This window comes from Muntiacus reevesi, chromosome 3, assembly GCF_963930625.1.
Source record: "Muntiacus reevesi chromosome 3, mMunRee1.1, whole genome shotgun sequence".
In the NCBI taxonomy this organism is placed as follows: domain Eukaryota; kingdom Metazoa; phylum Chordata; class Mammalia; order Artiodactyla; family Cervidae; genus Muntiacus; species Muntiacus reevesi.
In genome coordinates this window covers 244,772,895-244,796,318 of record NC_089251.1, presented here as the reverse complement: position 1 = coordinate 244,796,318, position 23,424 = coordinate 244,772,895, and the positions used below count along the sequence as shown (strand labels likewise).

The 23,424-nt window shown below is 35.9% G+C and overlaps 1 protein-coding gene across 4 annotated transcripts in view; it reads left to right on the top strand.

Moving 5' to 3' along the window:
- TLK1 (tousled like kinase 1) overlaps nt 1-23,424 on the top strand; it is a 160,931-nt gene that overhangs the window by 105,347 nt on the left and 32,160 nt on the right. For 3 of the 4 annotated variants that reach the window (XM_065931741.1, XM_065931744.1, XM_065931743.1), the window contains 5 exons: nt 197-286; nt 1,305-1,397; nt 5,680-5,790; nt 6,092-6,228; nt 9,630-9,818. In XM_065931741.1, the coding sequence (XP_065787813.1) occupies nt 197-286; nt 1,305-1,397; nt 5,680-5,790; nt 6,092-6,228; nt 9,630-9,818 (620 nt within the window). The remainder of the gene's footprint in view (nt 1-196; nt 287-1,304; nt 1,398-5,679; nt 5,791-6,091; nt 6,229-9,629; nt 9,819-23,424) is intronic. The other variant, XM_065931742.1, reaches the window with a different exon arrangement.

Genomic DNA, 23,424 nt, shown 5'->3' with positions numbered 1-23,424 from the left:
AGTTATTATCCTAATAAACACTTAAGAAATATTTAGTTGTTGTTAAGCAGAAGTCTATTTTTAATTCTTTTTTAAAGATTTATTTTTTAATTGAAGGATAATTGCTTTACAGAATTTTGTTGTTTTCTGGCAAACATCAAGAAGAATCTTGCTATTGTATAATTTTTGCTAATGTAAAATTTAATATTTTGTTAAGGTTCGACCGAATAGCCCTTCTCCTACTGCGTTAGCTTTTGGGGACCACCCTATTGTACAGCCAAAGCAGTTATCCTTTAAAATTACTCAGGTAAATAGTAACTGCGATTTCTTTGTATGACTTATAAAAAACCAGTGACCAGTTTGTGCACACAATTAAGATGTCTTCTCTTTTAGACATAATCATAAAGTAAAATTCAGTATCAAGAAAGCTGATTACTGAATAACAGCAAAAAAACAATTTGTAGAGGGTGAGAAATTGAAACCCAGTTTACTGTCAGTCTGTCCTTTGTTACACTGGTTAAATATATATTTTAAGCAAATTAAATAACCAAAACAACCATAATGTGTCAGTTCTGTTTACTGATTCTTTTTGAACTTGACATCCAAGTACATATAATTGATACCTTCTTGAAGGTGTTATATTTGTTATAAGTGGATATTACGGCAGTTTGTTTTACATGTCTGTATTTTTGTGTATCATATATGCTACACAACTAAAAATTATTTGAAAATCAGACATCTTTTGCAATTACTTTGTTTTATGAATTTTGAGTACTGGAGTTTTCATTTTAACTTTATATACATGTGACAGTTTTTGGATGAGTGTCTGAAACCCAAGGATTGAAAAAGTAGATCTTGCTTGCCACCTTAATTGTACAGTTTATTGCTGTTACACTTTTTCTGTCAGGTCATGTCCAGACTCTTGTGAATGCATCATAACTTCTTTCTTTGGATAATCTTTAGACCAGGATTTACAAGTACATTACTTTGAGTTAGTGAACAGCTTGTGAATTGCCCTGTTCAAAAATCAGCTAGAGTTGATATCATATAACAGTGATTATTCTGAATTTTAATGAAGAACATATCAATATTCTAAAAATTTAAATGATTAACCTTTCAAAAATTTTTTTAATAAGTCTGTGTAGCACTTACATTTCTGAAGATAATAAAACTTAAAACTACACTAACACCTTTTGGGACGGACACCCTTTACATACACAAACTCCAATGCTTTTATGATTTTTAGAATCAGAATTAAATCTAATTTTATATTTACATGCAGTGATACATATAATGGAATAATAAAATAGCTTTCTTTTATTTAGACTGATCTTACGATGCTGAAATTAGCAGCATTAGAAAGTAATAAAAACCAGGACCTGGAAAAGAAGGAAGGTCGTATAGATGACTTGCTCAGGGTAAGTAAAAAGTCGTCACTGCCAAATATTTGGCAATAGTAAAACAGTTGAGTAAACACTTAACATTTTAAAAAATCTCTATTATTGGGAGAAATTAAGTCTTTTAGTTTTAAGGACATAATTGAAAATATCAAACATTTAAAGAAAAACTTTTATTATCTCTCTAAATGTGAGCTGAAAAGCAGTTGGAAAAATAGAAGTTTATAAAATTTTATTTTTACTTGATCAGCTATCCTAAGACAGATATGCATTTCATGGTGGTTTTAAAGTTAATTGATTTTGTTATAAACCTGACTGCCATGTGACACTATACTAGATGAAGTAACTGCTGCAATTTTGTGAAATTTTTAATGGAAACTTCATAAAGAGGCACATCAAAAAGTATGCCTAATATGTGAGTAAGGGATGAAGTAGTGGTTCTCACCCCTTGCTGCTCATTTGAATCACTGGATGGAAAATATGGGAGGTACTTTATAAAAGTAGCAATGCTTATTTCTACCCTGAGGAATTCTGATTATATTGGTATGAGGTAGGGCTTGGACATTGGTAGTTTTAAAAGCTCCTACATGGTCCAGAGGCTAAGACTCCTTGATCCCAATGAAGGGGACCCAGGTTTGATCCCTGGTCAGGGACCTAGATCACACATGCTGCACCTAGGATCCAGCCCAACCAAATAAATAAATTAAGGGGGAAAAATAAAAACGTTCTCCAAATGATTGTAATTTAGCTAACAGAACTGTTGGTATAGAAACTCAATGAAACCATCACCTGTGATCATACCATAATTACTGATATCTCTAAAACATCTAGTGTGCCTCTCCCATTCCCATCCTATTCACTCTCTTACATCCATTTACCGTTGACCACTGTTGTAAATTTTGTATCTATTTCTTATGCCTTTGTATTTCTTTATAGTTATATTGTATATATCTTATACATTCTTAACAACATATTATTTCACTGTTTTTTAACTTTGAATTACAAAATTATACTGTATGCCCTGCTTGTTTTCACTAAGCATTATATGTGGAATTGTCATGTTCATTTCACTGCTGTATGGTAAGGCGTAAATGAATATACTGTAATTTATCTTTCCTGCTCTTGTTGGACATTTTATTTCTACTTCTTGCTAGTATGAACAGTTCTGCTAAGACACATTCTTGTACGTATCTTCTGCGGCACACATGGAGAATTTCTCTGTGGTATATGCTTAGACATGGCTAGAGTATAGGGCATGCATAGCTTAAACTCTACTCTGTAAAAGCAAATTTTTCCCAAAGTGGTTGGATCAGTTTACATTCCACTAACTATAAGCAGGGAATAATGTTATTGCTCATTATCCTTGCTAAGGCTTATTAGAATCATATTTAGTTTGGGGGTTCAGTTTAATGGATATAGCAAGGTATTAGTTATTATGCATTCACTTTATTTTTTGAATATCTTGTAAAATATTCATTAACCATTTGTATTTCTTCTGTGAAGTAAATGATCTTTTTTTTTTTTTTTTTTGCTCATTTTTCTTAATGAGTTGCTGTCTTTTTTAAAATTGATAATCAGTTTTTTTGTTGGCCATATATATTGATTTTTCTCCTAGTGTGTGAATTGTCTTTTTATTTCTTTGCACTATCTTTTGATTAGGTCATTTAAAACTTATATGATTACATGTCTCTTTTTTTATGGGTTTCCCTGGTATCTCAGATGGTAAAGAATCTGCCCACAGTGCAGGAGACCTGGGTTTGATCCCTGGGTCGGGAAGATCCTCTGGAGAAGGACGTGACAACCCACTCCAGTATTCGTGCCTAGAGAATCCCATGGACAGAGGAGCCTGACAGGCTACTGTCTATGGGGTGCAAAGAATCAGACATGACTGAGCGATCTGTTTATTTATAGTTTGTACCAAATAATTATCAAAGGTATACCAAAATAATTCATTGTTTTTGTCCCTAAGACGATAAAGATGTTCGTCTGTATCTTCTTTAAAAATTTTTATAGTCTGCTTTTTCTATACAAGTTATAACTCTTACTGGAATTCATTTTGGGATATGATGTGAAATAAGGTTTCATTTCAATTTCTTTCTATATAGAGAACTAGTTGTCTTTACTGCCAGCTCCATCATACAATCTTATTTTCATATACAAATACATGTATTTCAGTGTTCTGTGTTAAGTACCATATTCTCTTTGTGTATTCCTATACTGGTAGGTACTACAGCATCTTTTTATCATTTAGCTGTTATCTTTGGTTGTTAGTAACAGAGAACATAAACAACAGTCCTTTAAATAAGATACAACATTACTTTTTGAGAAAAGAACAGAAAGGCGAGGGGTGTTCCAAGTCAGAGCTTGAGGGTGCAGTGTCTCCTGCCCACTGAGTTACTTGCCCCACACTAAATCCAGTTAGGGGTGGAGGTCGGTCCTTCCACAGCAGGCCCAGCAGGGAATGGCACTGAGATAACCAATGGAACACAGTGCCCCTCACTAACATATCTGAGATAGGTTTTTCTTTTCTCTGCAAACTGCTCACCTCTGAGGGGGCGGGGGGTCGAGTTTCCCTGACCCCCAAGCTGGTGATGGAGGCTGGGCAGGACACTGCGCTTGTGGCCCCTGGTGCCACACTGACCATTCATCCCAGATGTGACTGAGGAGGCCCTTGGAGGCTGTTCATCTCTCTAGGCAGCAGTGTCTACAGTTGGCCATTACCACCCTGGACAAAGCCTAAGAGGCCATAGGCCTTTGAATGGAAGATGGTAAGTTTTGTGAAAATGCAATTTTATTGGTCCTACTTTATTTCCAGCCAGGCAGAGCTTTGCTGGCAAGTAGAGACGACTGAGCTACACCGGCCATAGGCGTTTGGATAGGTTTCCGTAAACAACAGTACTTTAAATGAAGAACAGGAGGTAGCCCAGGTGTCATATGGAATCTTGTCTCCTTCAGTTTTTCTGCTCCCTCCCCTTAGTACATGGCCTTCATCTTGAAGATTATCTCAAGGTACAAAATATTTCAGAGTCACAGTTATGGTATCTGTGTTCTTAAGCAGAAGAGGAAGGAAATTAAAAATACAACAGTTTTCTGTATAGTGTTCTTGAGTATTCCATTGAACAACTTCTGCTTGCATTTCACTAGCCATCATTAGCTGCAAGGAGATGGGAAATAAACTCCTATAGCTAGACACGTACCAATCCAGAGGAAGACTTTGGTTTTGCATTAAATCTTAATATCTGGTTGAACAAATACCATCTCCTTTTTGGCTGTTTTTGGTCCTTTGCAGTCTTAGAGAAGTGTTAGATTTTTCAAGTCACACATACACAATTTGTTGGGGCTCTGTTTTACTTGCACCTAATGATAAGGGTCTGATGCTAAATTTCATGTGTTCTTCTGAAACTATTTTATTTTACCCTTTTCCTTGGAAAACAGCTTTTTGTTAGATACATACTTTTAGATTGGCAGCTGTATTTTTCTCCCAGCATTTTTGATTTATTATACTGCTCTCTTTTGGCTTATACCATGATTGGCATAGACTTACGGTTTTCAAAGAATGATCCCCAGACCAGAAGCATCAACCTTACTAGCGGATTTATTAGAAGTAAAGTTTCAGACCCTACTCCGGAGCTACTTATTCAGAAACTGGGAATGGATTCTGGTAATCTGTGTTCCAGCAAGCTCTCCAGGTTACTCCCTGGTGATTGTACTAATCAGGCTTATCTTCTGAGCTTAGAAAGAGGGACTGAGCATATGACTGCTTACAGAGTTAACAAAATTTGTATTCATGTGGCCGAGAAGGATGGTGAGAATAGTTAGCTATTGGATAGACATCTACAGTGTTACCCACATGTTGAATGGAGATGTTTTATTACAAAAGATGAAGAACTCACATTCATTTTTAAGTGTTAGACACTTTGTATTTCAGTTATTTCAAATGAGATAGAGTGATGTTGCTCTGTTTTAGAAATAAGATAATAGAGCAGACCTTTAAGACAACTTTAGAAATAAGGTTCAGATAATTTATTTAACTTAGCCCAGATTATATACCCTAGAGTGTAGATTTGAACCTGTGGAGTATGAATACATATTCCATGTACTTTTCACTATACAGCTAAGCAGCATGTAACAGTGTTGTTATTCTCGTGGTAAGTAGGTGTTTTAACATTTTTTTGTTTTAGTATCACATTCAAATACTTAATCTTATTAATCCTCTTTATTAATTTTTCAAAATGTATAAATATTCTTAAATGTCTCATATACACAAATTCTAGACCTTTTTCATTGTCTACTTATATTGTAGGCTAATTGTGATCTCAGACGGCAGATAGATGAGCAACAAAAACTACTTGAAAAATACAAAGAGCGATTAAATAAGTGCATATCAATGAGTAAGAAACTGCTTATTGAAAAGGTAAGTTCCCTGTCAGTCCAGTGATTAAGACTTCACCTTCCAATGCAGGAGTGTGGGTTCCATCTCTGGTTGGGAAGCTAAGATCCTCACATACCCCACATGCCTCCTGGTCAAAAAACCAAAACATACAGCAGAAACAGTGTTGTAACAAATTCAGTAAAGGCTTAAAAAAAGTCCACATCAAAAAAAAAGTTCAGTAAATTTTCCCTCTCCTTTCATTAGTCCCTTTTACTTTGTATGTTTTTGAAATTTAAATTAATAAAATTGAATGATGATTTTTCTTTTTCCCCTCTTTTTTCAGAGTACACAAGAAAAACTGTCAAGCCGAGAGAAGAGTATGCAAGACAGATTACGCCTTGGGCATTTCACGACAGTTAGACATGGTGCTTCATTTACTGAACAATGGACAGATGGTTTTGCATTTCAGAATCTTGTAAAGTTAGTCACTCTTACATTTTAAAAGATTTAGTATTCCTTTGGTTGTTTGTTATTTTCAGAGATTATAGATTTGGAATTATGTTCTATATCTACTCCTCACTACTCTTTGAAATCATAGAACTTAATACATTTGAAAGGAACATAAAATAGTCATTACAAGTTTAGCTTTAGCAAACTTCTTGATTAGTTAGCATTCACCTGTATAGAAAGTTTAGTTACTCAGTTGTGTCCGACTCTTTGCGACCCCAGAGACTGTAGCCTACCAGGCTCTTCTGCCCATGGGATTTTCCAAGCAAGAATACTGGAGTGGGTTGTCATTTCCTTCTCCAGAGGATCTTCCCAATCCAGGGATTGAACCCACGTCTCCCACATTGTAGGCAGACGCTTTACCATCTGAGCCACCAGAGAAGATCTGTATAGTATGATGTATTATTTTAAATATGACTTTGCAAAACATAAACTGACCTAGCTTTTATAAGTTAGTTGAGAGGGAAATTGTTAAAAAATTTTAACTTTAATTGCAAGATTTATATCTATATCTTGGGGTTTTTCTGCTTAGTTTTTTGTTTTTTGTTTTTTCCCCTCTCCCATTCCCCAGTCCTTCCTTCAGCATTTGTCTGCTCATTATTCCTGTGGGAAAGACAGGAGTATTTTCTCTACAGTGTCAGACATAATAACTCAAAAGTCAGTTGAACTGAACATGTGGCTTTAGCACTTCTGAGGTAAACTTTAAAATGGAGAAAGCCATTTTCTCAAGTTGGTGGTAGGAAAGGGTATGTTGACTGTTTCTGTGTTAAGGAGCCAGGATCTATTGCTGCCCCTGCCCCCCCCGCCGCTTATTTTTTGCTGGAAAACATAAAAACCTGCAAAGCAAGAGTAGTGCCAACATCTAAATCAGCTTTCCCAGAGTCAGGCCAGTTAAATGGAAAATGTAGGCAAAGCTTTATTTCACATAGTATCACATAAACTGCTGTTTCAAACATTGGTTCCCAGGACTTAAGTATAGAATGGTCTTCTATCCATCTCAGTTGATTTACCCAGCTTCTGTTCAACACAACTGTTTCTGGGTTTTAGGTATTGAAGGACAGTGTCTTTGTAATGGTAGGAAGTTTGGATTTTTAATTCTGTTGATAAAAGGGAGCTGTTAAAGTTTTATATAGTGTATGTGGTCAAATTTGAGTTTTTGAAAGGTAACTGATAGTAATGTGGGAATAATACTGAAAAGAACATAAATTTTTGACAGTTTAGGTGGAGAAGCATCCAAATGAAAGGTGATTAGGCTTGAGCTAAAATATTAACTGTAGAAGTAGAAAGTAAGAGATAGAGTTGAGATACAACTTAAAAATTTTTAGTGTTTTTCTGAGCTGCTAAACCCAGATGTGCAGTTGTCCTGGTAATGAATGAAAGAAGGTTACATAATATAGCATTAAATATAAACTAAAATACAAACTCTGCCAGTTGTTAAAATTTCTCCATTAAGCTGTCAAAGAGTAAAATTGGAGCTTATGGCTTGGTGAATGTGTGGAGATCTGGGAAGGTTATCAGGCTCAGAGAGAGCATGGAAGCTCCATGTCTCTTCCCCATACCTCGCCCTGTGCAGCTCTTCATCTGGCTGTTTCTGAGCTATATCCTTTTACGATAAAGCAATAACCCAGTTTTTTACAAATTACTTGTATTTTTTTCTTACTAATAAGCATTTACTGAGGTCCTACTGTATGTTGCTACATATATATATTACATATACATATATATTTAATATCAAACTGTTAATCAGTGTCTTATTTTTTAAGCTGTGATATAACCCGAAATAGTGGGAGGATCATCCCTAAGAGGGAGGATAAGAAGAGAAATAAAAACTAGTAATATTAAGTTAATAATCTCTAAACTATGTGGTCATTACTGAATAATCAGTCACTATATATATGTATGTGTGTGTGTGTGTATCCATTAGAGTAATTCTTTGATTATTTCAGTAGGATTATTGCTGTTTATTTTTATTAATCTTGATTGTACCCTAAACTAGCTTTAAAATTAATTTTTTAAATAAACTGAAATTATTCCTACTTCCAGTAGAAAACTGGATTAAAGTCATATTCGAACCTTGCTCTTCTTGAGACTTTTCTCCAGCATTTTGCTCTTTTACTTGGGTGCTCCTTCATTCCTTCCCTTCTTTCATGTTCTGCACTGCCTGACTGGGATCATAGGACTCTGAAACGTGTTAAAAAAGTCTTTGTCAGTAGAGTGGAAGTTCTCTAGTTCTGGTCTGAATAGGGGTGAAGGAGGGAGGAATTGAAATATTTGACTTGTTCTAAATCTGAGTACCATCAGCATGGAGGTTTTGTGTTGTTATGGGTTTTGTTGGTTTTTTGTTTTTGTTTTTTTTTTTAACAAAAAATACACTGTGACAAAGTGGGATTTATTCCTGGTTTGAGAGTGGGTCAGCAGACAAAAATTAATCAGTGTGATATGTCACCTAATACAATGAAGGAAAACAACCAAAATCATCTCAATTGATGCAATAAAAGAATTAAACAAAATTCCACATCCTGTCACAATTACCATTTAGTTTTTTAAAAATTATTTCCTAGTATGGTGAGGTGACCTAAGAGGGAAGATAATTATATTAGAACAGGCTTAAGATGTTGTATGAGAGGATGGTTTTTAAAAGCTTCAACTGGAAACAGTAATATTTTTAGTTACATTAGTTGCCCATTTTTCAATGCCATCTAAATTTTTCTTGGTATTTTCTCTCTTTAAAGTGTCAAAATTCCTTCTTTTTTCCTAAATTTCTAAGGTCAATTTTTGTTTCATTTCAGTATACCACTTACCCTTTCCTGAAATTTAAGAGATACATTTAGAAAATAACACTTTATTAAACATTTGTTGTTTATAAGTTTTTCTTTAAACAGTGGTGAGATGAATGTATAAAACCTACTCCTTAACTCTGTTATTTCTTTTTTCTAATAGCTGATTGATTTTATTCAACAAATATTTATTGAATGCCTAGCATGTGTCAGTCACTATGCTGGGCACTTAGGATACAATAGGGTATAAAATAATTGTTTCTCTTCTCATGGAGTGATTTAGTCTAACCAGACATATTGAGATCAAGTGTCCATAGAAATATTTGTTTAGAAAAAAGAAGATGGGGAGCTACAAGATACTGTGAGGTTATATGTGGCAACACATCCTTCTCATCCATGGGGTTTAGGGAAGACCTCATTTAAAAATGTATGTTTCAAATGAGAAAAGGACAGTGAGAAGGTGTTGGTTCACAGGAGTGGGACCATAACGTTACATGTTTATATTATGTGATTTTTCATGTTTACTAATGTATTTTCATGTTTTAAATGTGTAAAGTAAAGGAAGGTTAATTTTTTTCCACATTTATTTTTATGTAGGCAACAAGAATGGGTGAATCAGCAAAGGGAAGATATTGAAAGGCAAAGGAAACTTCTAGCCAAACGCAAACCTCCCACAGCTAATAATTCTCAGGCACCCTCTACCAATTCTGAATCAAAACAAAGGAAAAACAAAGCAGTCAATGGAGCAGAAAATGATCCTTTCGTTAGACCAAATTTACCACAACTGTAAGTTTGCGTTTTTAATTTCCTTTTTTTAAAGTGTTGCCAGTGAGCATGAATGCTAGTAGTGGGTGTTATTAATAATTAAATAGTAAAAATCATCATGGCCAGGAAGGAAAAGAGTATTGCAAAAATTTACTTCTAAATGAATAATATGTCTCCAAATCTGAATTCTACCTAAGTGGAGATTTACTAATCCTATTTTAAATGGGTAGCTAAGAGGAAACGAGTTCACTTTTTGTTCTGTGCCTATGAATGATAGTAGAGTCACTTGTCTATTTTGATTATTTTAGTTCAGTATTCCTCTTAGTGTTCCCTTTTTCTGAGAAAATGTTAGCTTAAGTAGTACAGCTGACATATTTTTGTGAACCTATGAAAGCAGCACATTCAGAGGTTATAGGTATTGCTTTTCCCCTTTCTGCTTTGGTTTCTAGGTTTTCTTCTTTAATGGTGAACTACTTTTTATAATTCACAAGTTGGAGACATTTAAAAAACAATCATATGCTTATCATAGGAAATTTGAAAAATATGAAAGAACAATAAAACAGTAAAGGCCATGATCCTATCTCACAGAGAACAGTTCAGTTCAGTCACTCTGTCATGTCTGACTCTCTGCGACCCCATGAACCGCAGCACACCAGGCCTCCCTGTCCATCACCAACTCTGGAGTCCAACCAAACCCATGTCCATCGAGTTGGTGATGCCATCCAACCATCTCATCCTCTGTCGTCCCCTTCTCCTCCTGCCCCCAATCCCTCCCAGCATCATGGTCGTTTCAAATGAGTCAGCTCTTTGCATCAGGTGGCCAAAGTATTGGAGTCTCAGCTTCAACATTAGTCCTTGCAATGAACACCCAGGACTGATCTCCTTTAGGATGGACTGGTTGGATCTCCTTGCAGTCCAAGGGACTCTCAAGAGTCTTCTCCAACACCACAGTTCAAAAGCATCAATTCTTTGGTGCTCAGCTTTCATTATAGTCCAACTCACATCCATACATGAACACTGGAAAAAATACCATTGTTAGAATTTCTGTGTATAGATGCAACCTAATTTATATAGTTTTTCTGTTTTATAAGAGCTTATATAAGTTTATGTGAGTGGAAAATACATATGCACATCCTCTGGTTTATGTTTTAATATGCTTCTCCTTTGTTGAAAGATACTGTTTCTTCTGTGCTTTGAAGCCCATCCCCTGCCACATCAGGGACCTCTTCTATTGATACCTCCTTTATCGTATATCTTCACCCTTTTGCTGTCTACTGGTTTCTTCCTTTTAGGAAACAAAATAAAAAACTCCCCATCAATTAGACATCTCTCCAGTCTCACATTGTCGTCTCTATAACTAGGTTTCCTGAAGGACTTTCCTTTGCTTACAGCCTCTGCTGCCTCGCTTTCCATTCTCTCTTTTCTTGACTGAAATTGTTCTTTTAAAGATTGTGTCCTTGATGCTAAATGCCACAGACATTTGAGTCTTTAACTTGGCAACATTGGATATTATTGACTACTTATTTTTTCTGAAAAGACACTTTCTTGCCATAGTTTTTATAACCTTTTTGTCTGATTTTCATTTTAACTTAATCTGGCTACATCTTTTAAGTCTCTTCTGTGGACATCATTTACATTATCAATTTGTAAAGCGTAGGATTTTTAAGGCTCTGTCCTAGGCCATCTTACCACTTACTCTGTGTATTCTCCATGAGTATTAGCTACTCCTAGGGTTTCAGTTGCCCTGTTTATGCTGCTGACATCCAAACTTCTGTCACCAGCCCACTTTTCTTTCTTGAGTGTCAAATGTTTGTATCTCAGTCTTGAATGTCATATCCTTGCTTAATTGATATCGGTACTTAAATGCCTCACAAGTGCCTCTAATGCCAGCCTATTCAAAACTTTATTTACTAAACACACAAAATAAAAATGGTATTTTTTTATTATCTTTCCCATTTCAGTCCTCCTCCACCCCCCTTTTCCCCCTCTCTTTTTTTCTCTTTTCTCTCTATACACACACATACACACACTCCTTGCTTCCTCCTGTTTTCTTAGTTAGTAAATGGTACCACCATCCTCTCAGTTCCACATACCAGAATTTTGGTTGTTACAGGTTTTAAATCTAGATTCCATTTATTTTTCTTAATCCATTTTTATTATCTTTTAGTTAATAAATAAGTGATGATAATCTTATATTTTAAAGTTCAAAATATACTTCCTTCTTTAAGTCCTTCCTGATTTGGGCAAGGAGGGGGAGGGGGTTGTTGTAAGTTGCAATTAAATCCTTTGGCTATTGATATTTTTAAAAAAATAACATGACTTAGTTTTCAAAGATGGGTAAATTTCTTGCTTTTCAAAGAGTGGATGGATAGGTGAGCAATTATACAGAAGATGGTGTGTAAGCTTAATTCCACCCCCATAGATTCCACCCCCATAGACATCTAGTCTTCGCTCAGATGTGTCCACTGCCATTTCTTACTTGGGTTCTTTCTTCCCACCCCCACTCACTCTGACATCTTTCAACTTTGGTCTAGGCCATCTTGTAGTCAGAGTCCTTTTTTTTCCAAAATAAAAATACGACCCTTTCTTTTTCTTCCCTGTGAACCTAACTTAATTCTTTGTTGCTTGGATAGTATAGTCCAGAAAGTACTTTTGACCTGGCAGCTTCTGACCTCTCTCCCTTCATCTTTTATCGTTGACCAGTGCCTCCCATTCACCACCAACTTTTAAACTCCAGCCCATTGTCATAATTTCTGTTCATCTTTTAAATCCCATACTAGATACTGATTCCTCTTGAAAGCTTCTCCTTGACCCTTGAAGGATAGGACTCAGTTATCACTTGAGGTATTCAGTGATAACCTGTACTCATAGTTCTGTATTCAGTCACAGCATCATCATCCACTCAGTTAATGATGCTAGAAACATCCTAGATGCTTGCCTTTCCCTTGTTCTCTGTGTCTCTTTACATAACGTTTTTGTATCTTGTCAATCTTCACTACCACTATCTTACTATACCGCTGCTTCTCTCTCTCTTTTTTAACATCAGGTACTGTTTCTTACCTTTCATATGATGTCTTACCTTACATCATATGATGTTTCCTGTCTAACCTCTTTCACTAGCCTTCAAGATAAAATTCACTCTTATGAAAACCCTTTATAGGCCTTCTGATTTCCCTCCTCTACAGTGTCTTCCCTGTGCATCCTGCATTAAATTCTTTCCGTTCTTTAAATGGACTCTGCTTTACTTGTCTCTGCTCCTTTGTATATCTTGTTCTTTGCCTTTCTTTACCTGTTCCATTTTCTATTTATCCTTTATGACTTGCCTCATATGTCAGTTACAGTAGTAAATCCTCTCTGACCTTTTTTCTTCCTAGTTTCTTCCCCATTTCCCCTCAAGTTAGGTACCTTTTGTACTTGCCTGTCAGTATTGGAGCTCTTGTCTCTCCGTCTTCTCTCTATGCTCCCAGTATCTAGTACAGTGCCTGGCATATAGAAAATTGTCAGTAAATACTAAATTATAGTACATAAGCATTTGATTGAATTTCATTTTCTTCTTCTCAAAAGACCATTTTACTAGTTTGCCACAGGTGTTTTGCTTCCGACTTGTCTTCTAGGATGCTTCTAGCTCTAACAGTAGTTTATTAGTCATAGATTGTCTCATTTCCATCTCAGTTTATTGCATATGTTGACTTAGAACTAACTCTGAAGTTATACTGCTATGTGTTCTTAGAGTGGCAGGTGAAGTAATACAACATAGCAGTTGGATTGCATCCTTATGTAAGTACAGATTTAAATAAGGAAAAAAACGACAGAAACATTTTGATTCGTATATATTAATCTGATTTTATCAGCCATGCAATGCAACTGTCTTCTAAAACTTCTTTTATATCCCTTTGTGCAGAACATCTAGTAAAGTAATTAGAATAGAGATCATGAATCTTTCATTATTTCTTTATCAAGAAATTAAAGCAGAAAATAGGACTTCCCTGGTAGTCCAGTGGTTAAGAATCCGCCTGCCACTGTTCAGTCTCTAGTCGAGGAAGCTTAGACTAAGGGCAGCTTAGCCACAGGGCAGCTCAGCCTTATGTGTCACCGCTGCTGAGCCTGTGTACTCTAGAGCCCATGCTCTGCAACAGAGAACCACTGCGGTGAGAAGCCTGCACACCACAGCTGGAGAGTAGCCCCTGCGCACTGCAACTAGAGAAAGCCTGCACATAGCAACAGAGGCCAGTGCAGCCAAAAAGAAATACTGTTAAAGAAAGTTACTGCTGTGTAGTGGTTAGGATTTTAAGCTCTTTAGTCAGATGTGGAATCCAACCTTGACTTTTCCAGTTTTATTTTTTATATTTTGGTAAACTGTTTTACTTCTTAGAGCCTCCATTTCCTTGTGAAAATACCTATGTCATAATGTTGAAAAGATGATATGAGATGAAGCTTCTATAGTACTTGCATGGTTCCTGGTTGGTAACTAATTTTTAACGACCAGCAAGATTCAGTCAGGGTTTTTTTTAACATTCATTTATTTTTAATTGAAGGATAATTGCTTTACAATATTGTGTTCAGTCAAGTTTTTTAGGTGGTAATTTCTCATTTTAGTCACAAAGACCTACTATTCAAAGTAAATAGTTTGTGTCAGTTCAGTCGCGCAGTTGTCTGACTTTGTAACCCTGTTGACTGCAGCACTAGTTTGCATAGCTAGTGTTATCTGTGGGTAATACCTAAACAACAGTACATGTTAATCAAGATTTTGACTTCATGTTAAATATATTTTAAATTGTTTTGATTTTATCTACATGTTTTGTGTTTTACAAAGGATGACTGCAAAGTGAACAATAATATTTTACCTCATATTTCATATGAATGAAGTTTTAGAGGTCACTCTTTTTTCATTTAAAGCTTAAATTTTAGCTGAAGATTATATTTTATATAGCATAAAGTTATTACTTTGTGGATTACTTATATCTGGTCATTAAACTGATTGACTTTTTAAGTAATGTATTTTTAGAGCAGTTAGCTGACCACAGTATTGAGCCGAAAGTGTGGGGTTCCCATATACCTGCTGTCCTCAGTCTCTCCCGCTGCCGGTGTCTGCACTGCAGTGCACAGCCGTGACCACTGATGACCCCGTGTGACAGCCCAGAGTGTAGCATGCATCGAGGTTCACTTGTGGTGTTACATATGCTGTGGGTTTTTACAAATGAGTAAATTTTAAAAATCCTTGCTGAAAAAAATCTGGCATTGGTACATCGAATCCATTTTAATCTCAAGTATTTACTTATTTATTAGGGTTTAAGTCTCATCTTTCTTCATGCTTTGTTTATCCTGCCTGATCTCTCCTTTTTTCCTTTTACCCTTAGACCGCTTAGTTTTTGTTTGTTTGATTCTTTTTCTCTATTAGAAGTACGTTGTGTTCATATACATACATAGGTATACACACACACACACGTTACCTAAAGACACTGTCTTGTATAGTCAGTGTTCTTCTAAACTTTACCTATGTATCTGTCACTGTGTTACTCTTCATTGATCCTGGATCTCTGATTTTTACCTCTAGTGAGATCTTTTTGCCTAAGAATACCCTTTAGTAATTTCCTTTTAGTGTGGGTCTGTTGGTACTGATGTCTTTCAGTTTTGGTTGGTCTGAGAATAACTCTTTTGCCTTCATTCTTGAAATATTTCTACTGGTTTTAGGTTGGTGGTTATTTGAAGATAGAATCTTACTGTCTTCTAACTTAAATTACTACTATTGATGAGTCAGCTGACTCTGTAGAAAATGATCTTAAATGGAGCAGAAGCAATATTTGGAGATTAGGTAACTGAGAATATTTTAAAATAAATGAGCAAGATCAGGCTATAGATTCATGAAGGCCAGAGAATTCCAAGTAGGATGAATAAAAAGAAGTACTCAAACACATAATGAAATTTCAGAAAATCAAGGCAAAGAGAAAAAATTCTCAAAAGCAGTCAAACAAGGGGACTTCCAGTGGTTTAGATTCTGTGCTTCCACTGCAGGGGATGCAGGTTTGATCCCTGGTTAGATGGTTAGGGAACTGAGATCTTACAGGCCATGAGGCACAGCCAAAAAAAAGGGGGGCCATCAAAAGAAAAATATATTAAATGTAAAAATTAAGGGATAAAACATTCTAGACAGATGACAATTGAAAGAAAACCATATTTATAGCAGATACAGTAAAATTTAAACCAAAAATTATAAGAAATAGTGATTATTTCATAACTATAAAAGTTTAAAATCACCAGGAATATATAATAATTCTAAATTTGTATGCATAACAACACGCCCTCAAGATAAATAAAAAATTGACAGTACTTTAAGGATATATGGACATATCCACAAATTATAATGGGGGATTTCAAAACATACATTTCTTAGTAATAGAACAGGTAGATAAAAATAAAACAATATAAAATAGAAATACAGTATGAGTGTAGAAAATTTCAGTGGGATTGACAGGCTTGACCGAATGAGCATGTTACCCTGTAACATTTGCAGAATATATGTTCTTTTTAAAAATGGACTTTTATAAAAATTGACCACCTTGAGTCATAGAACAGGTCTAAGCAAACTTCAAAGGATTGAAAGAGTTTTATGTAAGACTGACATTGTTTCTTCCTTTAAATGTTTGGTAGGACTCATGGGTGAAACTTAACGGATTGAAATCATATAAAATATGTTCTCTCATCACAGTGGAATTAAACTAGAAATCAAAAACAAAGATAGTGCAAAAGTCTCATCAGAGATGAGAAGATGTTTTTAGGTGAATGATAGTGAAAAAAATTTTTGCTACATGGCAAAAATTTTTGAGGTAAATCTGAAACAGTGTCTAGAGAGACATTTATAGCCTTATATACATATATAGGAAAAGAAGAAAAGCTAAAACTTTATCAGAAGATGAGCAGAATTAACCAAGAAAAGGAGGAAGAGAAAATAAGAGCAGAACTTTCGATACAGGAAATAATCATACAATACAGAGCATCAGCCAATCCAAAAGGGATGTCTATGGGCTTTTGTGGGTGAGGAAGGACTAATACAATTGAAAACAAGAAAGAGAAAAGAATCATCAGGAATGAAAGAAACAATGTTATTATAGAATGTACACATACTTAAAGAAAAAAAATTATAAATGACTTGAATTTGAAATTTTTGTGACATGGATAAATTTCTAGAAAAATACAAGTTAACAAAATTCACACTAGAACAAACAAAATCAAATAGTTCTGTAACTGTTAAAGAAATTGAATCTATAATTAAAATCTTTGATCGTAGAAAACTCAGATACAGATGATTTCATCTATGAATTCCACTAGCCATTTAAGGAAGAAATAGTGCCAATCTTTCAAAACCTTTTGAAGAACAGCTAAGGGAGAAATACTTCCAACTTATTTTAGGCCAACAAAGTCGTGGTGTCGAAATTCAAGAAAGATCATACAGGAAAGGAAAGTTATAGCCTAATTTGTCGTGGTGGTGTTTAGTGGCTAGTTCAGTTCAGTTCAGTTGCTCAGTAGTGTCCGACTCTGGAATCCCATGAACCACAGCACGCCAGGCCTCCCTATCCATCACCAACTTCTGGAGTCTACCCAAACCCATGTCCATTGAGTCGGTGATGCCATCCAACCATCTCATCCTCAGTCGTCCCCTTCTCTTCCTGCCCTCAATCTTTCCCAGCAACAGGATCTTTTCAAATGAGTCAGCTCTTTACATCAGGTGGCCAAAGTATTGGAGTCTCAGCTTCAGCATCAGTCCTTGCAATGAACACCCAGGACTGATCCTCCTTTAGGATGGACTGGTTGGATCTCCTTGCAGTCCAAGGGACTCTCAAGAGTCTTCTCCAACACCACAGTTCAAAAGCATCAATTCTTCAGCGCTCAGCTTTCTTTATAGTCCAACTGTCACATCCATACATGACTACTGGAAAAACCATAGCCTTGACCAGATGGACCTTTGTTGGCAAAGTAATGTCTCTGCTTTTTAATATGCTATCTAGGTTGGTCATAACTTTCCTTCCAAAGAGTAGGCATCTTTTAATTTCATGACTGCAGTCACCATCTGCAGTGATTTTGGAGCCCAGAAAACCAAAGTCTGTCAACTGTTTCCCCATCTATTTGCCATGAAGTGATGGGACTGGATGCCATGATCTTAAAAGAACATTGAGCTTTAAGCAAACTTTTTTACTCTCTCCTTTCACTTTCATCAAGAAGCTCTTTAGTTCTTCTTTATTTTCTGCCATAAGGATGGTGTCATCTGCATATCTGAGGTTATTGATATTTCTCCCGGCAATCTTAATTCCAGTGTGTGCTTCCTCCAGCCCAACGTTTCCCAAAATGTACTCTGCATGTAAGTTAAATAAGCAGGCTGACAAATATACAGCCTTGACGTACTCCTTTTCCTATTTGAAATCAGTCTATTGTTCCATGTCCAGGTCTAACTGTTGCTTCCTGACCTGCATACAGGTTTCTGAAGAGGCAGGTCAGGTGGTCTGGTATTCTCATCTCCTTCAAAGTTTTCCACAGTTTATTGTGATCCACACAGTCAAAGGAGTGAGCGTAGTCAATAAAGCAGAAATAGATGTTTTTCTGAAACTCTTTTGCTTTTTTGATGATCCAGCGAATGTTGGCAGTTTGATCTCTGGTTCCTCTGCCTTTTCTAAAACCAGCTTGAACATCTGGAAGTTCACAGTTCACGTATTTCTGAAGCCTAAGTTGTGTCCAACTCTTCTGCAAACCCATGGACTGTAGCCTGCCTAGCTTCTCTGTCCATAGGATTTCCCAGGCAAAAATATTGGAGTGGATTGCCATTTCCCTCTCCAGAGTGTCTTCCTGACCCAGGAATCGAACCCACATCTCTTGCACTGGCAGGCGGATTCCTTACCACTGAGCCATCAGGGAAGCCCTATTGAAAATGATAGTCTAATATCATTTGTAAAAGTAAATGCAAAAATATTAAATAAAATATTAGCAACCCCACATATAATACATAAAAATGAGAATTTATCAAGACCAATTTGGATTTATTTTAGGTATGATAGGTTGGTTTAATATAAGAAAAATGAATGTAATTTTTACATGAAAAGAAAGATTATATGATTATCTCAGTAGATTGTAAAATTTAAAAAATACGTTAAATTCAGCATTGATCTGTCTTTAAACTCTTAGCAAGCAACCAGTAGAAAATAATTTCCTTAATCTACAGTATACATTCATTTTTCTTTTTGCTTGCATGTCTACATGCTGTGTTTATGAGTCCCCATGTCCTTGTGTGCCCTGTTTCTTCCTCCTGGCTTCTTTCTGCTGCTTCTGTTAAACTGGGTTCAGATATTACCTCCTATGTGCCTTTTCCCAGTTTCCTTCAGATAAAAGTTTTTTTTTCTTTACACTGTGTATTCATAGCTGTATCATCCAAGATAATCACCATATTGTAAGGTCAGCTAATTAGTGGTGTTAATCCCATTTTATCCTTTGCGTTTAAGCACATTTATAAGTCCTAAGGATTAGAATGTGGCATTTTTGGAAAGTCATTATTCTACCTACACAGCCTACCCTCTGACTTAAGATTCACTTCTTTCCCACATGCAAAATTCATTTATCCTATCTGCAAAGTCTTGTCAACCTCAGTATAGCCTTAACTCCACATTGAAAAACCTTACCTAAATCTCATCAACTTAAACATTCTAAATTTTGTTACCTAAATAAATTACTAGTGAGACTTTGTGTATAATCTGCCCCGAGAATAATTCCTCTTAACCAATGAACCTGTGAACATCAAGAAACAAGTTACTACCCCTTCCCAAAATACAGTGATGGGGACAGCCATAGGATAAGAGTTACAGATATTTCCTTTCAAACAGAAAAAGATTAAAGGTGTCACCGATCCCAAGCAGTTTTAAAATCCATCCAGGCAAACTCAGGTTTCAAGATCTGGTAATAATTTTTCTGTAGCTTGTGACTTTTCAAGCTTCTGTCCTCTGTTTTTCATGAAGATTTCTTTTTTGTGAAGGTTAACATGTATTTGCTGCTGAGTAGCTTTACAGCCAGTTTCTTGTTTGTAGAGTTTTGACTGTTTGACAGCCTTTCACTTTGTGCTGTGTCCCTTAAAATCCAAGCTGGCAGTGTTTTTGTTGGTATAAAGTTCTCAAGAATCTTGTGGATCTCTCATGTGTGACACAAGCATTCATTCCGTTAGACACCCCCCAGGTTTTTTTTTTCCTAGATAATTTTATCACTATTTTTGACTTCTGCTGAGAAGGCTGAAGGAATCTGTGAGTCACACACTTCATCTTTTTAAAGACTGTTTATGTGATGAATACTCTGGCTTCTCAGGAATATTAGCAAAAGGTTGTTCAACTATACCCTCCATTTTAAGAGCAGCTTGACCATGAATCTCAATTTTGGTGTATTTTCTCTCTGAATAAAATGAAAATTTCTTAAACCATTAAATCTTGATTGGATTAAACTCATTAAATTTTTGGTTGAACATTTCTTATTTCTTACCTTTGATTTATCTTTTCTCACATTTTAGTGTAAACAGTGAGAAGAAACCAGTCCAGACTTTTAAACACTGTTTGGAAATCTGCAGAGTTCATTTCTTACATGCTTGGCTTTCTGTATAACTACAGGATACAGTTTTGCTTAGCTTTCTTTCATTATAACAAGGATTCCTCCAGTTTTCTATAACATATTTTTCCTTTCCTTCTGAATTTTCACCAGTAGCACCTCTCCTATCTACCAGATGATCCATTCATGACAGTTTAGGTGTTCTCTTAAGGCAGTATGTTTTCCACACTGTGCTTCTTGTGGAATTCCTCACATCCTCACTTGGCAGAGTTATTAATATTCATATTTCTGCTAATAGTCTATTCAAGGCAGCCTAAGGTTATTTTAAAATCATGCTCCTCTGAATTCTCCTAGCCTCTTGCTCACTGCCCACTTCCAAAGTCACTTCTATATTTTTAGGTGTTTGTTATGGAAATATCCCATTTCTAGGTACCAGGATCTGTAGTAATTTCATACTGCCACTGTAACAAATTGCCACAAATTCAGTGAGTTAAAACAACACAAATTTATTATCTTATAGTTTTGGAGATCACAAATCCAAAATGGATCTCACTGGGCAAAAATCAGGATGTTGTCAGGGGTGCATTACTCATGGTGGCTCTAGAAAACAATCCTTGCTTTTTCCAGCTTCTAGAGCCTGTCCACATTCCTTGGTTCATGATCCCCTTCCAACTGCAAGCCAGCAGTAGCAAGTCAAGTCTTTGTCATGTCATGTCACTGTGATTCCACATCTCTGCCCATCTCCTCGCATTTTAAGGCCCCTTGTGATAACCCTGAGTCCACAAAGGGTAATCCAGAATAAATCCCTATTTTAAAGTAAGCTAATTAGCAGCTTTAATTCCATCTACTACTTTAATTCTCCTTTGCTGTGTAACTTAGCATACTCACATCTCCAGGAATTAGGATGTAGACATCTCTATGAGACTGCTGCTCTACACACCATGCCAGCACTTGGTGTAAGTCATGGGTTCTCTCTCTCTCTTTTTTTTTTTTTTTTTTTGTATATTGAACCCTGGGCTCTTCAGAGGAAATTAGTTTCATCCTTCCCATATTCCCCCATTTCTTTCCCCTAGTGGTACTTAAAAAAAAAAATTTAGGTTACATTTGCATAACATACAGTTATCCATTTAAAAGCATATAGTTCAGTGGCATTTAGTGCATTCACAGTGCTATGCACAGTGTTGTGCAACCAAGACCTCCCTTTATTTTTGGAACATCTTATTCATCCAGAACACCTAATGCCCATTAATTAATCACTCCCCATTCCTGCCTCCCTCCATCCTCCTGGTAACAAATCTGCTTTCTCTATGGATTTGCCTCTTCTGGATAGTGCATTAAAGAGAATCATACAGTAGATGTTTGTCCTTATGGCAGTACCACACTCTTTTGATGACCATAGCTGTGTTAATTTTTGAAATAGGAAGTATGAGTCCTTCTTTTTCAACGTTGTTTTGTTTGTTTGAGGGCCCTTGCACATTGCATTTTAATAAAGAATCAGCTTTCCCATTTCAACAAAATGGGTGATATGTATTTTAATCAGGATTATATTGGGTCTATGAGTCACTTTGGGGAAGAATTGCCCTCTTAACAATAGTAAGTCTGCTAATCTTAAGGACTTGAGTACTGATGTTCTTTCATTTAATTAGTATGCTTTCATTTCTTCAGCAATATTTTGTAGCTTTTAGCATCCGAGTCACTTCCTGAGTAATTTGATCCTATGTATATTATTGTTTTGAGTTCTATTATTAATTGAATTGTATTCTTAGTATCTTTTTTACATTGTTCATTGCTGATGTATACAAACACATTTGATTTTTGTGTGTTGATCTCATGCCCTGCAACTTTCCTGAATTTATTAGCTCTTGTTCATTTTTAGAGATTTTCTACATGTAGAGTTAAGTCATCTGTGACTAGAAATAGTTTTACTTCTTCCTTTCCAATTTCAGTGTATTTTTTTTCCTTAAGTCCTCTGAGAGGACTTCCAATACAATATTGAACAGCAGTGGTGAAAGCATTCTTGTCTTGTTTCTGGCCTTAAGGGGAAAGTTTTTACTCTTTCACCATTGAGTGTGATGTTAGTTATGGTTTTTTAAATAAATGTCCTTTATCATGTTAAGGAAATTTTTTTTCTATTTCTGGTTTTTTTTTTTTTAGGGCTCTTCAAAAGCAGAGTAGTCTCATCTACTTCCTCGCTCATTTAAAAAAGTCTACTTCTCAGTGTGCAGCTTAGTTCAGTATCCTGTAAAAGTTTGCTAAATTGTACAAAAAAATCTGGCTTGATATTTTTTTGTCTTAAGTGCCTTTAACATTCTGTTTACCAGATCTTATATTCCTTAACTTGAGACTTCAGATTAGTTTCCTGCTTAAACAGAATACCATTAAAGAATTGGATATCGGTGTCTTTGAAATGCATATTCTCTGTTTTATGCAGATATCTTACATTTCTATTAAACTCTTGGAAAACAATTTTTGAATTAAAAATAAGATTCTCATTCATTCAGTTCAGTTCAATTCAGTCACTCAGTTGAGTCCAACTCAACTGAGTCGGACTTGAAACCCCATGAACTGCAGCACGACAAGCCTCCTTGTCCATCACCAACTCCTGGAGTTCACCCAAACTCATGTCCATTGAGTTGGTGATGCCATCCAACCATCTCATCGTCTGTCGTCCCCTTCTCCTCCTGCCCCCAATCTTTCCCAGCATCAGAGTCTTTTCAAATGAGTCAGCTCTTCGCTTCAGGTGGCCAGAGTGTTGGAGTTTCAGCTTCAACATCAGTCTTTCCAGTGAACACGCAGGACTGATCTCCTTTAGGATGGACTGATTGGGTCTCCTTGCAGTCCAAGGGACTCTCAAGAGTCTTCTCCAACACCCCAGTTCAAAAGCATCAATTCTTTGGCGCTCAGCTTGCTTTATTCATTCATACTCACTGTGAAAGATTATCAGTGGTTAAGTTTTATGTGTGAGTTTTAAATTTCTTGGCTTTTTGAATAACTTTGTGTTAACCTACTGAACAGCTTTATTTATGATTTTTAACATCTCCTAAATACATATACATAA